Source organism: Engystomops pustulosus, chromosome 10 (genome assembly GCF_040894005.1).
Source record: "Engystomops pustulosus chromosome 10, aEngPut4.maternal, whole genome shotgun sequence".
NCBI lineage: Eukaryota > Metazoa > Chordata > Amphibia > Anura > Leptodactylidae > Engystomops > Engystomops pustulosus.
In genome coordinates, this window is record NC_092420.1 from 75,089,436 (window position 1) to 75,104,268 (window position 14,833).

Sequence of the window (14,833 nt, forward strand, 5' to 3'; positions counted from 1 at the left end):
CAGTGCAGGATCCTCCAGGCAGACCGTACTGGCTTTGAATATGCTAAAAAAGATGTGATTTAGTGGTGCAAATGGTATCTGGGATTTATGGAGGCACAATTTCATGACACAGCTTATAATCTGTACTTAATAATTGGTATACGGACACTATTGTTCTTTATTGTGGGGGAGAACATCAAAATTACCCTATGAATCTTTTGATGATTTGCTTTATTTTTATATAAAAAATGGTGATTACTGTGTACAATGTATTTCTCTAAAAGAGGCATTACATTTTCTTTGCCATGATGTAACCATGCAGAACTATGTCTTAGGGCTGCATTCACACGGCCATTGGGGGACGTATATTCGTCCCCCATTGGCCGGCAATGGGTGCACGGAGCCTACGGAGTGTGGCACCATACCCGGGGAAAAGATAGGACATGTCCTATAACAGCGCTCACCCCTTCTTCCTCTGCCATGTGCCGATACGATGGGCACATGTTCATGTGAATTCGCCCAAGCAGTTTGAAAAATCTACTTGCAATCCAAGGCTACAGCTCTGAAAGTGCCATTAGAGGAGGTACTTGACCTTGAGCTGTAACATCCAAATATTGATCATGCTACAACTGTCACTCAACACAGGGGAAAAACTCAGAGCTGAAGAGGGCAGATAACTAGTGAAGAGCAGACGTGCACCCGCAATGTTTGGATCAGTCCCGGAACACCGACTTCAGCCAAATGTTCACTGTCGGATTGGAGTTTAGGTCACCCCCACATCAGGGGCATTGCAGATGGTGAACCACGGTTTTTGCAGAGGTTGTCAGTTCCTAATGCCAGCACCGATCTTTGGGGTGAAATAGCTAGGGTTTGGGTTCAGTGCCCGGACCTGACCCAAAACATAATTTTGAGTTTGAACCAAAATGGACAAAGCTGAGGTTTACAGTCATACATATAGGCAGGGTCGGCTCCAGGTTTCAGTGGGCCCCTGGGCGACAGAGCCTCAGTAGGCCCTTTGAATTGAACTCAAGTGGCGGCATTAAAAATTCAGAAACTAAAACAGTCTCCTGTTCCCTAAAATATTGCCTAGTTTATCAAACCAAACAGCCCCTTCATGGTTATTTTATATTAAGCCCTCCTCCCCCCCATGAATTCCTTATCTACAGCCTTATGTGGGCCCTGGCACTTGCCCAGGTATGGCCAGTGCTGGCGCCGGCCCTACGTATAGGTGCAAAGTATGGCTAGACAGTGTTATCGTAACCAGATTTATTGTTTGGCGTGAGACACATTGATAAATCTGGTGCAGTATATGGCTGTCCATGTAACTATGCACTATGGGGCTCATTTACTAAGGGTCCGCGGACCGCACAAACGTTGGATATTCCGACGTTTTCCGATTTGGATTTTGGCGCTATCGGGCCGGCTTTCATGCATCAGAAAACGGGGGGTGGCAGACTGATTCGGATAGAGCACGGGATTTACATGCACCAGGAAGAAGATTATGAACTCTGTCGGACCTGAGCGGGGAAGCGACACATGCAGGATATCGGGCGCACAATCTACGTGAATCGCGGCACAGTGCATTGTCATCAGACATTCCGGATCGGGGATCGCGACATAGATGGGTAAGTAAATGTGGCCCTATGTCTTACTTTGAGACACATCTGATAAATCTGCCCCACTGTTCCTCCTGTGATTTGAAGCCACTCCCTATAGGGAAACCATTAGTTTGCCACTTTTCCATTTTCTCTAATGTCTTTACACAAATGGAGATTTTTCACCTTTCGGTGGTTCCAAGGGCTGATGAGGTCATGCACCTAATTTATGATGAGGCCTATCCCTTGTCATAAATTAGGTTTATGCTGGGCTTGGGCAAGGGCGTATCCAGACAGATGTGAAAAATTCTGGTCTTGATCCATACCCTCTTTGCATGTTATACAGGGCAGACACAATACACCAACAAACCAAGACAGTTCTCCTGCCAGTTTTGTTTTGTAGGATGTCACACCCAGTTATTATATTTCACCTTGTTGTTCCAACCTATCTTTTCATTGGTGTATTGTCTGGGGTGGCATGGCGTGTTTCAGGAGTGAATGGATACACTTAATTTGATTATAATTCAATTAGTTTAGGAACGTGGATTCAAATTTAGATCCAGTTAGATCCACCTGTACCAGGTCCTATGGCAGTGGGAGGGAACACTATAGCATATTCAATGATCCTAAGCCTCTGTAAGTTTCTAGTACTAGAACTGTTCTAATTGCTCATGGCAACCAATCAGATCTCAGTTTTCATTTTATATACTGATGTGGGGAAATGAAAGCTGAGCTCTGATTCGCTGCCAACTAGAAAGGTTCTGCTCTCAGACACTTCTGATAATCTGGTGCAGGATTCTTATGAATCCCCCCTCTAGGTGCGGCCCCATCTTCAGTTTACAGTGTAATTAAATATAAACACTAGAAACTCCTCTTCCCATGTTCCCCCGCAGCTCTCGTCTCTCTCTTCTTCCTCTGCTGCAGGTGATGATGTCATCATATGGCGCCTCCTGCACACAGCAGCTCAGGGGCACAGCTGACAGATCCCCACAACATTATTAATTTCCCCACAGATATGACTGCAAACCTACAGGAGTAGTAGAGATGGAAGATTCCTGATACCACTGTCCTGCCGTCCCCTCCATGGACATTTCTTATCTGAGTTGCCGGCTCATCTAATGATGTGCACTGTTATATACATATAATGCTGTACAATGTGTACAATAATAAGTATATAATGGAGCACATCCTCCATTCTCGAGTATGGCAGGTTGGGTGGTCACTTCGGCCCTTTAGCAGCTTCTACCTTCCTGTAGTTACGCTCCTGGAAATGGGATTGGTGAGTGTCCAACTGCTGGGACCCCCAGTGATCATGAAAATGAGGGTCTAGTTTTCACTAATTGATGGAGCAACAGTGTTAGAAATTCTGGAGCACAGCGCTCTGGTATCTCCAGGACTCCAATTCACTGTCTATGTGAGTAACAGAAATCCTCTGCTCCCATAGTACTGCATGGAGTAGCAGGACATGTGCTTGACCTGGTGCTTCACCCATTAGAGAGAACAGGATCCCAATTCTTGTGATCAATGGTCCCAGCAGTCAGACACCCGACCAATCAGATTCTTGTGAATAATGAACAATCACACCTTGTAAAACCCCTTTAAAGGGGGAAAACTCCTTTAAGGAGCAAGCTGTGCCTGACCAGTGAGGGGGGAGAGCCCAACCTTTGCCCTGTAGCAGGATTTCCACACCATGAAAAATCATTTATTTACTGCCAATAAAAAATGCTGGGAAAGGATTTTCCGCTAAAGCTATTTTCTGCATTGTGTGTACAGGATTATCATCAATCCTATATACTACAATGTTACCGGAATACACTGCAGATTTGCGGTGCTGAAATTCCAGTAAGTGTCAGCTTGGCAATTGTATTGGTGAATATTGTAGCGCTGAGTTTTACACCACAATGATATTAGGGGTTTGTTAGTAGCAGCAGGACTGTGAAAAAAGCTTTTGTAGTCCTGTATTGTAGCTGGACTTGGAGTCCCAGGGGAGTGTCCTCACATTCCTGTGTTATATCTGCATTCAGACTGCTGCCCCCTGTGCTGTAATATCTGACCAGAATCCCACTTCTACTCTTACGCAGGGAAGGTAAAAGGGCTGTGATGTGTTTAGTGAAGACGTCTCACACCCCAGTGCACTCTAGTGCTCCAAGTCCAGCTACAATCCTGGAATATAAATCCATGTATCACAGTCCTGTTGCTACTAACAAGAAACACAAGCATATGGCTACACCGCTCTCCAGGGATAATACCTTAGGCCCAGTTTTATTATTTAGACCAATCTGTAGTTATTTGCATCAGTTATTGAGAGCCAATAGCAGGAGCGGTCACATGCACAGAACAGATGCAACTCTTTCCCGTGACAATATGAAGGTATAAGGGAAAGACTTGCTCCTGTTCTGTGTGTTCAGCCACTTCTGCTTCTGGATCAACATAACTGATCCAAATAACTGATGACCCAACAGAGATGTGAACTGCGTCTAACACTGACTGTAGCGTCATATGGTCAGAACTGCGGGAAGAGCCTTTACATTATTTTCTCTTATACTAAAACAAGAAATGAAGAGGACACACGGTGAGATTTCTAATATCATTTTTATTGTTCCCTATTTTTAAAGTCCTTGATCCAGAAGAAGGCAAAAAACCTGGACAGAATTTCCAGTCTCAGGCAAAAATTCCTTCTTGACCCCGGGAAAAGGCGATCGGTTCTGAAACCCTGGATCACGACTATACTACAGCAATTATAATTACTATAACAATTACTACAACTATTACACTGCTATTACTGCTCTATATTGTTCTATGTTATAAGTTTAAAATAAAACCTTAAACCTAAACATTCTGATCCGGAAGAAGGCAAAAAACCTGGACACAATCTTGTGACACAGGGAAAAATTCCTTCTTGACCCCTGGAAACGGCGATCGGTTCTGAATCCCTGGATCAGATGTGTTATTATTACTAATGTGATTATATTATAATATAATATACATTGGGGGGAATTTATCACAACTTTTACACCTGAATCCCAGTGTACAAGCCGTGACAAAGCAGAGCCCGAAATGATAGATAATGCCCCCTCTACACCACTAGGATGAGGAGGGGGCAGTGCTGGACTGTGGAGCGGGTCTGAGCCAGATACAGGCGCAGGCTATATGTTTTATTACAAACCTACTCTTATTTAATCAATACTATGAATAGATTATTATTATTACGAAATAATTACTGTTATCACTATTATTACTATAGTTGTTACTATATTTTTTCTTATTTTTCTACTATAATTTTACTATTTTATTATTACTATGTTTTCTAATGATATATGTATAATTCTATATAATTACTTATACTATGACTATTTTCTATTACTATAATATTACTATTATCATAACTATTTTTTTTCTTTTTTTTCTTTTTTTGTCACTATATTATTATTATTATTATCATTATTATTATGACTACATTGTTAATATTATTAAGTTGTAATATATTATTACTGGATAAGGTTTTTAATTACTATATTTTTTTCTTTTTTTTTGTTATATTACTATCATTATGACTATTGTCTTATTACTATGACTACATTATTATTACTATAACATTACTAGTATGTATTTTATAACTATATAACTACTATTACTATTACTATAAGATTACTAGTAAATATTGTTTAACTATATTACTACTATTATTACTATAACTTACTACTATATATTTTATAACAGAGATCAATGGATGAAGCAGCACTCCGAAAAAATAAAGTGAAAACTTTTTATTCCACCGTGGATGCATCCACGGTGGAATAAAAAGTTTTCACTTTATTTTTTCGGAGTGCTGCTTCATCCATTGATCTCTGCTACTACCAGCAGGGTTTGTATGACTCCTGGCGAAGACCTGCACCCTACTATCCTTACACGGTGCCGCTCCACCAGCTTTTCTTTATATATTTTCTAACTATATTACTACTATTATTACTGCTATAACATCACTAGTATGTATTGTATAACTATATTACTACTATTACTATTACTATAACATTACTAGTATGTATTGTTTAACTATATTACTACTATTAGTATTATTACTATAACATTACTAGTATGTATTGTATAACTATATTACTACTATTATTACTGATATAACATTACTACTATATATTGTATAACTATATTACTACTATTAGTATTACTATAACATTACTAGTAAATATTTTTAACTATATTATTACTATTATTATGACTATATTATTAATACTTTTTTATTACTATATTATCATTATTACTATATAATCACCAATATACTTACAGCAGCCGTCTTGCGCTGATGAGGTAGTGGCTGCCTGGGAGCAGGATCTTCAGCCAGGATCTTCTCTGGTGGCTGAGTGGAAATCGGCAGGTGCTGCGCTGCCTCATCCTGCGTCGTCTTGGGGGCTCTGCTTCCTCTTCAGAGTCTTCCTCCCTTTCCCTCTTCTTCATCTGTGGCTTGATGAAGGATGGCCGCTCTTCTTCCTCATCGGAGTCAGCGCAGAGCTCTCTGACCATGGCCGCTCTAAGTAACAGAGTCCTGTCCATGGCTCTTGCTCTGGGAGGTTCTTCCTCTTCTTTTCGGAGGAATTGCTGCTGGGCTGCAGGGTTGGTCGGCATCAGGCGCTCCATCTTGAACAGCGGAGATGGAAGGAGTCCTGCGCAGAAGGCCAGACGTCTCAGAAGCTCTTCCGGAGGGATACTGGCGTAGACTGAAGAGGAAGCAAAACAATATCAATTATTAGACTGATAACATCTCCATAGAAGAGGTCCTCAATATTAGGCTGATGGGGTCTTACACCCAGCACCCCCACAGATCAGCTGATATACAGAGGAGGGAACAGACAGCGCCGTTCTCTATGTAGTGCTCAGAGCAGCCAAACTGCAGTGACTCAGCTCAGCCACTACACAGAGAATGGCGCTGTCTGCTTTCTGGTTATCAGCTGATCTGTGGTGGAGCTCAGTGTTCATTACCCACCAACCTGATATTATTATCCTAACAAAGTCACTGGCAGTCTACTTACAGGATCCATAGTCGGGGGAATATCCAGCGTCCATTCTCTATCTTCTCTCTTTGTCTCCAAAAACAAAATAAAAATTCCTGTTAATACTAGGTTCGGTAAAAGGAGACGTTTCCCCTTGTCTTGTATAGTGACCCCTGCGGCTGATATTGGGGCAGAGAACTGGACTCGTCTATCAGCGGCCGCCATAAAATAACACAACACAAGGGAAACTGACATAACGGCAGTGACATGAGCAGCACTGGCCACTGGGGGGCGCTGATGGACGGGTCCGGCCTACTGCCCCTGTCATTTTGGGGATTGTACTATCTACAGGGGTTGGGGTTCCCTGTGGGCCCTAACTATAACTATACAGTATTGAATATTTGGGGGGGGGAGGATAACGTGGGGTCCCCTATAACCCCCCACAATAATACATTACCCATCCGCCACTGACCTGTAACAGACTGAAGATAACTGATTTTTTTTCCTGGTTCAAAACTAAACACTGCAATCCTATTGGCTGTTTGTTCATACTGTTGCTATGGTGACAGATGCAGCTGAATATTTAAAGGAACATGACACTATTTTCAGTAGAGATAATATATTAATGGATCTTTCCTTGTATATTATCTTAAACATTATGGGATATATAAAGCGTCTGCTGGGAGATGTTTAGGTTTCTCTACATATTAATATACTCAGTGCTGTGAAAATTGCTGAGCGCTGCGCTCACTGATCTCCGTCAGCTCCATAGAGAATAATGGAGCAGATTGGTCATGCACGGCCGGCTGCTTCATTGATCTGACGGAGAAAATAGGGGCCCTATAGTCCCGTGGATAGGGCCTAACTTTTCTTAGTGGGAAAACCCCTTTAAAGAGTCACTTAAATACGACCAATAAGGCGAATCAGACTAAGATAAATCTGCCCCTCAGTCTCTAGACCAGTGTAGAGAAGAAGTAGACACTTCTCCGCTGCAGATTATTCACTGGAGAGATTTATTAGAAGTGTCTAGTACTAGAAATGTTCTAATTGCTCATGGCAACCAATCAGAGCTCAGCTTTGACTTTATATATAGATGTGGGGAAATGAAAGCTGAGCTCTGATTGGCTCCCAACTAGAAAGGTTCTGCTCTCAGACACTTCTGATAATCTGGTGCAGCAGAGATCTGTCTAGTTCTACATTACACTGGTCTAAAGACCAACACATTAAAGAGAACCTGTCAGACAAATAACCCCCTAATCTAAATATATTTTCATAAACTGCCATTAGAGACAATTGCCTCTATCCCTTCATTGTCCCTCTACATGCCTGGAAACCTAAAGGGGTATTCCCATCTGGGCAGTCACATTTAATTAAATTCATTTACCACATGTAAACATTTCTTAAATTGGATGTGTTGTCCCTTAGAAACCAGATAGCTTCCTCGGATACGACCGCCCCGCACTCTGGCAGCGGTAGCCAGACATGTATTATTCAGTACTGTCTGGCCACCAGGATTCAGCGGTCATTACCACAGGACGGCTGTAGGATATGCAGTAACTCCTGGACATTTCATATACAAAAACCTTTTGTTTTTTTGGACGATCCCTCCCGCAGAGGGGGCTGTATCCAAGGACAAAGTCTTGTTTCTAAGGGACATATGACTACATTCAGTAGAAATTATCTTCACCCAGGTAAAAAATTTGTAATAACATCTAATTGAATAAATGTATATATATGGCGGATTAATCAAACTGAATGTTAATGCCCAGACGAGAATATCCCTTTAGGCAATGAGGTCCTAAAGCTGTATGCAAATGACCCGTCAGATGTCCAATGAGTCATCATCATATTCAAGCTGTCCGGCTTATTCATGAGTGGGAGGCACAGCCACACCCCCAGTGCTTGACTGACATCCTGTATAATGGTGTGAGGTATAAGGTGTAATGGCTCCTCCATGTGCTTCCTGGTCCTGGCGCACCTTGCAGCCTGTGTGTGTATAGGAGAGATACAAGAGCTCCAGGCAGCCATGTTATAGCAGAACACATCAGGTACTTGTGTAGCTAATGTCTGTGTCTCTCACCTGTATAATGATGTGAGGTATAATGGTGTAATGGCTCTTCCATGTGCTTTTTGGTGCTGGTGCCCCTTGCAGGCTGTGTGTATGAGATACTCCTATACATATGACTGACAGCCTGTATAATGGTGTAATGGCTGCTCCATGTGCTTCCTGGTCCTGCCCCCACTTGCAGCCTGTGTGTGTATAGGAGAGATACAAGAGCTCCAGGCAGCCATGTTATAGCAGAACATGCCAGGTACTTGTGTAGCTGATGTCTGTGTCTCTGTGTATTAGGAGGATGCAGCATGTCAGCAGATACAGCACAGACACTAGCAGTGCTTTACTATACATTACACACAGACATGAGCAGGGGGAGGAGAGGGGAGGGGTAACACGGGTGACATCACTGCCTCTGACCATGTGACCAGCCTCATTTACATAATAAAGAAAAGATGATTTTAGAATCATTATTGTATGAATTGACAATATAAAGGCTGGGATGAGATCCTTGTGAGCTGCTCCAGCGGGTAGTGGTGACAGATATAGTGACACAGACCTGATGACAGGTGTCTTTTAGTTTTTAACTTGTAAAAACATGTTGCTATTTACTGAACACAGAGGTTTAGCTCTAAACACATCTTCGTTCAGGGAGGAGATATACTAGATGTACTATTCAGTCATATCTTGTGAAGAAGGCCTTAAAGTCCAGCATTAGACCCCCCCCTCATATTGGAGTCCTTCATCTCCCCCTCATTTTGTGGCACCTCATCTTCCCCTCATATTGTGGCCCCTCATCTCCCCCTCATATTTCAGCCATTCATTTCCCCATCATAGTATGGTTCTTCTCAGCTCCCCCTCATATTGTGTCCCCTCATATTCTGACCCCTCATTTCCCCCTCATATTGTGGCCAAGCATCACACTCTCAAATGATGTCCTTTATCTCTCCCTCATATTGCAGCCGTTCATCTCCCCGTCATAGTATGGTCCTTCTCAGGTGCCCCTCATATAGTGGTCCCTCATCTCCCCCTCATATTGTAGCCCTTCATCTACCCTCATATTGTGACTCCTCATCTCCCCTTCATTGTGGCTGTTCATCTTCCCATCATACTATGGTACTTCTCAGCTCCCCCTCATTTTGTGGGGCCCTCTAATTTTGTGGGCCCTTTTTATCCCCTCCGCATTTTGTGGGCCCCTCTCATCTCCCCCTCATTTTGTTTGCCCCTATCATCTCTTCCTTACAGTTAGTCCCCTCTTATGATTTCCCCCCTCACAGTGTGGCCCTCTTCATCTGCCCCTCATTTTTAGCCCCTCTCACCACCCCCTCTTAGTGTGGCCCCCATCTCCACCAAAGCTACATGCTGCTATGAAATGTGTATCTTTAGGCCACACGGAAACAATGGGGCACATTTACTAAGGGTCCGCAGCCGCGAATCCGTCGGGTTTTTCCCGAATATTTCCGCTTTGCGCTGTATTTCACGGATTGTGGCGCACGCGATTGATTTTTGGCGCAATCGCGCCGACTTTCACGCGACAGAAATCGGGGGGCGTGGCCGGCCAACACGAAGGATTCGGAAAAAACGCGGAATTTAAAAAGCCATTTGTGTCGCAAGATCAAGCACTCACATACACCAGAAAAAAGCAGGTGAACTCCGGCGGACCTCGGCGCAGCAGCGACACCTGGTGAATATCGGCGCACGGACCTTAGTGAATCCCGGCAGAACTCGAATCAGCGCCGGAGAACCCGCCGCTGGATCGCGACTGGACCGGGTAAGTAAATGTGCCCCAATGTATTCTGATGTATTCTAGACCAGTGTAGAGCAGAACTAGACACTTCTCCGCTGCACATTATTCACTGGGAAGATTCATCATAAGCAGGGGCGTAACAATCTGCGACCACGACCAGGCCCGGTGGTGGGAGGGGCCTGTACTGGCACACTGCCATGTGGACTCTGGTCAGAGCGCTAAGAAATGGGGTCTCAATCCGGGGACCCCCCCACCGCAGCGCAAGACCCGTCATTGTAGTACTCCGTGTGGCCAGAACAGGCGCATGGAGCACTAATAAATGTTCGGGTACCGCTAGGCACCGGCACCTCTCATTATAAAGGCAGCGCAGCAATAACTCCCCCCTGCAAGCGCTGCTGCTGCTTTATAACGTAAACCCGGGATGGTGACCTCATGACGTCACCGCGTAGGAGGGAGTGTGAAGGAAAGAGATGGCTGCCGGGAGGTAAGTGGTTGTGTTATTTTGTGGTGGGTCTGCAGTGGGACTTGTTCCTCTTCCCTACTGTCAGCCTTCCCCCGCAGCATCTTCCAACTTTAGAGCTGCAGAGGTAGAGACATAACCCCGCCCCCACAGCACGAAACCCCGCCCACAGTATGAAGCCCCGCCCCAACAACATGGCTGCTCCCACGAGAGAGACAGGGAGGAGGGAAGACATTAATAAGCTGAGGTAAGTGAGGGGTGTCAGTGGGGGATGGGGAGTGAGTGTGGTGTCAGAGGGGTACATGAGGCTTGTGTAGTGTTAGTGGGGTTGGTGTAGATGTGACAGGGTGCAGTGGTTCTCTGTGGGGAGTGGGTGCTGTTATTGGAGAGGGGAATGTGTGAGCTCTGAGTCAAGCAGGAGTGTTACATGCACTAAAGCTTTTATATACTTAGCAGCAACAGAAGTGGATAATTTATTTTTGCTGCACCAGATTTGGCTTTACACATTGATATTTTTATCACTTTTGTATTACTTTTGGGCATAATGTCATATATGTGCTGTGCTTGTTGTGATGTAATATATACACTGCACTGTGTGCTCTCTGCCGGATAGCGGTGCACTGTGTGCTCTCTGCCGGATAGCGGCGCACTGTGTGGGCTCTGCCGGATAGCGGTGCACCGTGTGCTCTCTGCCGGATAGCGGCGCACCGTGTGCTCTCTGCCGGATAGCGGCACACCGTGTGCTCTCTGCCGGATAGCGGCGCACCGTGTGCTCTCTGCCGGATAGCGGCGCACCGTGTGCTCTCTGCCGGAAAGCGGCGCACCGTGTGCTCTCTGCCGGATAGCGGCGCACCGTGTGCTCTCTGCCGGATAGCGGCGCACCGTGTGCTCTCTGCCGGATAGCGGCGCACCGTGTGCTCTCTGCCGGATAGCGGCGCACCGTGTGCTCTCTGCCGGATAGCGGCGCACCGTGTGCTCTCTGCCGGATAGCGGCGCACCGTGTGCTCTCTGCCGGATAGCGGCGCACCGTGTGCTCTCTGCCGGATAGCGGCGCACCGTGTGCGCTCTGCCGGATAGCGGTGCACCGTGTGGGCTCTGCCGGATAGCGGCGCACTGTGCTCTCTCCTGTGTGGTCTCTGCTGGATAGCGGTGCACAGTGTGCTCTCTGCCGGATAGCGGCGCACCGTGTGCTCTCTGCCGGATAGCGGCGCACCGTGTGCGCTCTGCCGGATAGCGGCGCACCGTGTGCGCTCTGCCGGATAGCGGCGCACCGTGTGCGCTCTGCCGGATAGCGGCGCACCGTGTGCGCTCTGCCGGATAGCGGCGCACCGTGTGCGCTCTGCCGGATAGCGGCGCACCGTGTGCGCTCTGCCGGATAGCGGCGCACCGTGTGCGCTCTGCCGGATAGCGGCGCACCGTGTGGGCTCTGCCGGATAGCGGCGCACTGTGCTCTCTCCTGTGTGGTCTCTGCTGGATAGCGGTGCACAGTGTGCTCTCTGCAGGATAGCGGCGCACCGTGTGGGCCCTGCCGAATAGCGGCGCACTGTGCTCTCTCCTGTGTGGGCTCTGCCGGATAGCAGTGCACTGTGTGCGTTCTGCCTAATGATCCCCAGACAATTAGTGTGTGTTCATAAGTGCCATTTTTGGATGCATTTTAAAATGCACCCTAGGAGTGCCTGTGTCTGAAGCACATTCTTACATGTTACATGCGGTTAGCTGGTTAGCTGTTTCTTTTTATTGTGAGAAGTATAAAAACGTCTGTTTAACCCCTTATCACCGACACTAGTTTTCAGCTCAATGACCAGACTCGATTTTTCAAATCTGACATGTCTCACGATAATTGGTTATAACTTCGGAACGCTTTAACATATCCGGGTGATTTTGAGAATTGTTTTCTCGTGACACATTGTACTTCATGTTAGTTATAAAATTTAAGTGATAAGTTTTGCATTTCGTTCCGAAAAAAAGTGAAAATTTGGCAAAAGTTTGTAAAAATTCTTCATTTTCCAAGTTTGAAATGTTCTGGTTTCCAGACAAGATGTAAAACTACCCAAAAAGTTTGATAATTAACATTTACAGAATGTCTGCTTTATGTTGGGATGATATTTTATGCTTCCGGTCATTTTTCTAGGATGTTATGAGGTGCAGAACTTTAGGTGCGATTTTTCTTATTTTCATGAAAATTGCCAAAACTCACATTTTGAGGGACAACTCAGCTTCCAAGTGACTTTGAGAGGCCTAAATAATAGTAAAACCCCATAAATTACCCCACTATAGAAACTTCACCCCTCAACGTATGTAAAACAACTTCTATTAAGTCCATTAACCCTTTAAGTGTTTCACATGGGTTAAAAAATATGGACTTGCGAATTAGAAACTATAGAATTTTTTTGGAAAATACATTCATTTAGGCCAAAACTGAAATTTTCAGAATAAATTAAATGATGAAACGCACTGCAACGCTTGATGCCCAATTCCTCCCGAGTGTACTGATACCCCATATGTGGTGGTAAACTTCTGTATGGGCACACGGCCGAGTATAGAATGAATGGAGGCGCCGTCCACAGCAGATTTGTATTGTCACATTGTACGACCTATACATTTTTATTTTTTTTGGTAATACAAACATATGAGGGCTTATTTTTTATGGGATGAGATACAATGTATAGATAATTTATTTTGGGAGTCTAAAGCTTATTCTTGAGATTTTATTAACTATTTCAAGGGGGACACAAACAAAATCATCAATTTTTATTTTGGATTGTTAGCATTTTTTTTCCCCCGCTCACCGTAACGTAAAAATAATATTTTATCTTTATTCTCTGGTTCACTACGATTGCGGTGTTACCTCCGCGTGTTTATATAGTTTTTCTTATTTTTGCTTAATTTTCCAGAGCAAAACCAATATTGGAGAAAATCGCATTGTTTTTACTATTGACAACTTTTCAGGGCCATAACTTCTGTATTTTTCTGTTGTCAGATCTGGTTGAGGGCTTATTTTTTGCGAAAACAGTTGTTCTTTTCAGTCGTATCATATTAGGGAACGTAACTTTTTTTGATCACTTTTTAGAACATTTTTTGTGATGGTGTTTGATGAAAAATTGTATATTATGGGAAGTTTTCAGAGTTTTTTTTTTTACGTAGTTCACCGAGCGGGTTCAATATTGATTTAGATTTATTGTACAGATTAATACGGACGCGGTGATACCAAATATGTATGTTTTTGTGTTTTATTTACTGTACAGGCAGTCCCCGGGTTACGTACAAGATAGGGTCTGGAGGTTTGTTCTTAAGTTGAATTTGTATGTAAGTCGAAACTGTATATTTTATAATTGTAGATCCAGACAAAAAAAATTGGGGCCCAAGTGACAATTGGAGTTTAAACATTTTTTGCTGTAATGAGACCAAGGATTATTAATAAAGCTTCATTACAGACACCTTACAGCTGATCATTACAGTCTGGGACTATAGAAAAGCATCCAGAAAGATCACCAGAGGTCAGAGGGGTCTGTCTGTAACTATGAGTTGTCTGTAAGTCGGGTGTCCTTAAGTAGGGGACCGCCTGTATTTGCATTTTATGTGTTACTGGGGAGATTATGGGACTTTTATTTTATTTATTTAATTATATTATAAAAAGATTGAAATTTTTTTTTTTTTTTTAACTTTTTTACATTTTCTATTTCTTGGCTTGAATAAGCGATCATCCGATCGCTTATTCAAGCCTTTACACTGCAATATACTTGTATTGCAGTGTATAGTGTAAGTAACTGAGGATGCCGCGCATGGAAGGCAGGACCCGGCAAGAAGAGGAGCCGACAGCCTCGGGTCACTCGTCGGGACCCGGGGCAGAGGCTGGAGGGATCGGATCCCCCGGTAAGCACACCGGGGGGTCCGATCCACGGGGGACACACTTGCACGCCGCGGTCATGGCGATCCCGGCGTGTAATGGGTTAAACACCCGGGATCGGAGTTATTCCGATCCCGGGTGTTAGTGCC

The 14,833-nt window shown here is 44.4% G+C and overlaps 1 protein-coding gene and 1 long non-coding RNA gene across 5 annotated transcripts in view; one reads left to right on the forward strand and one right to left on the reverse strand.

Moving 5' to 3' along the window:
- Positions 1-5,400: 5,400 nt before the first annotated feature.
- LOC140103515 (uncharacterized) overlaps positions 5,401-14,833 on the reverse strand; it is a 45,555-nt gene continuing 36,122 nt past the window's right edge. For 2 of the 3 annotated variants that reach the window (XM_072126615.1, XM_072126614.1), the window contains exons 4-5: positions 6,617-6,670; positions 5,401-6,304 (exon numbers count right to left, since the gene is read on the reverse strand). In XM_072126615.1, the coding sequence (XP_071982716.1) occupies positions 6,118-6,304; positions 6,617-6,670 (241 nt within the window). In that variant the 3' untranslated portion in view covers positions 5,401-6,117. Of the gene's footprint in view, positions 6,305-6,616; positions 6,671-7,049; positions 7,153-14,833 lie in introns of all 3 variants that reach the window. The other variant, XM_072126616.1, reaches the window with a different exon arrangement.
- Positions 10,930-14,833, forward strand: part of LOC140103517 (uncharacterized) — a 66,458-nt gene continuing 62,554 nt past the window's right edge. For both annotated transcript variants that reach the window (XR_011850122.1, XR_011850121.1), the window contains exon 1: positions 10,930-11,084. This is a non-coding gene — a long non-coding RNA (uncharacterized lncRNA). The remainder of the gene's footprint in view (positions 11,085-14,833) is intronic.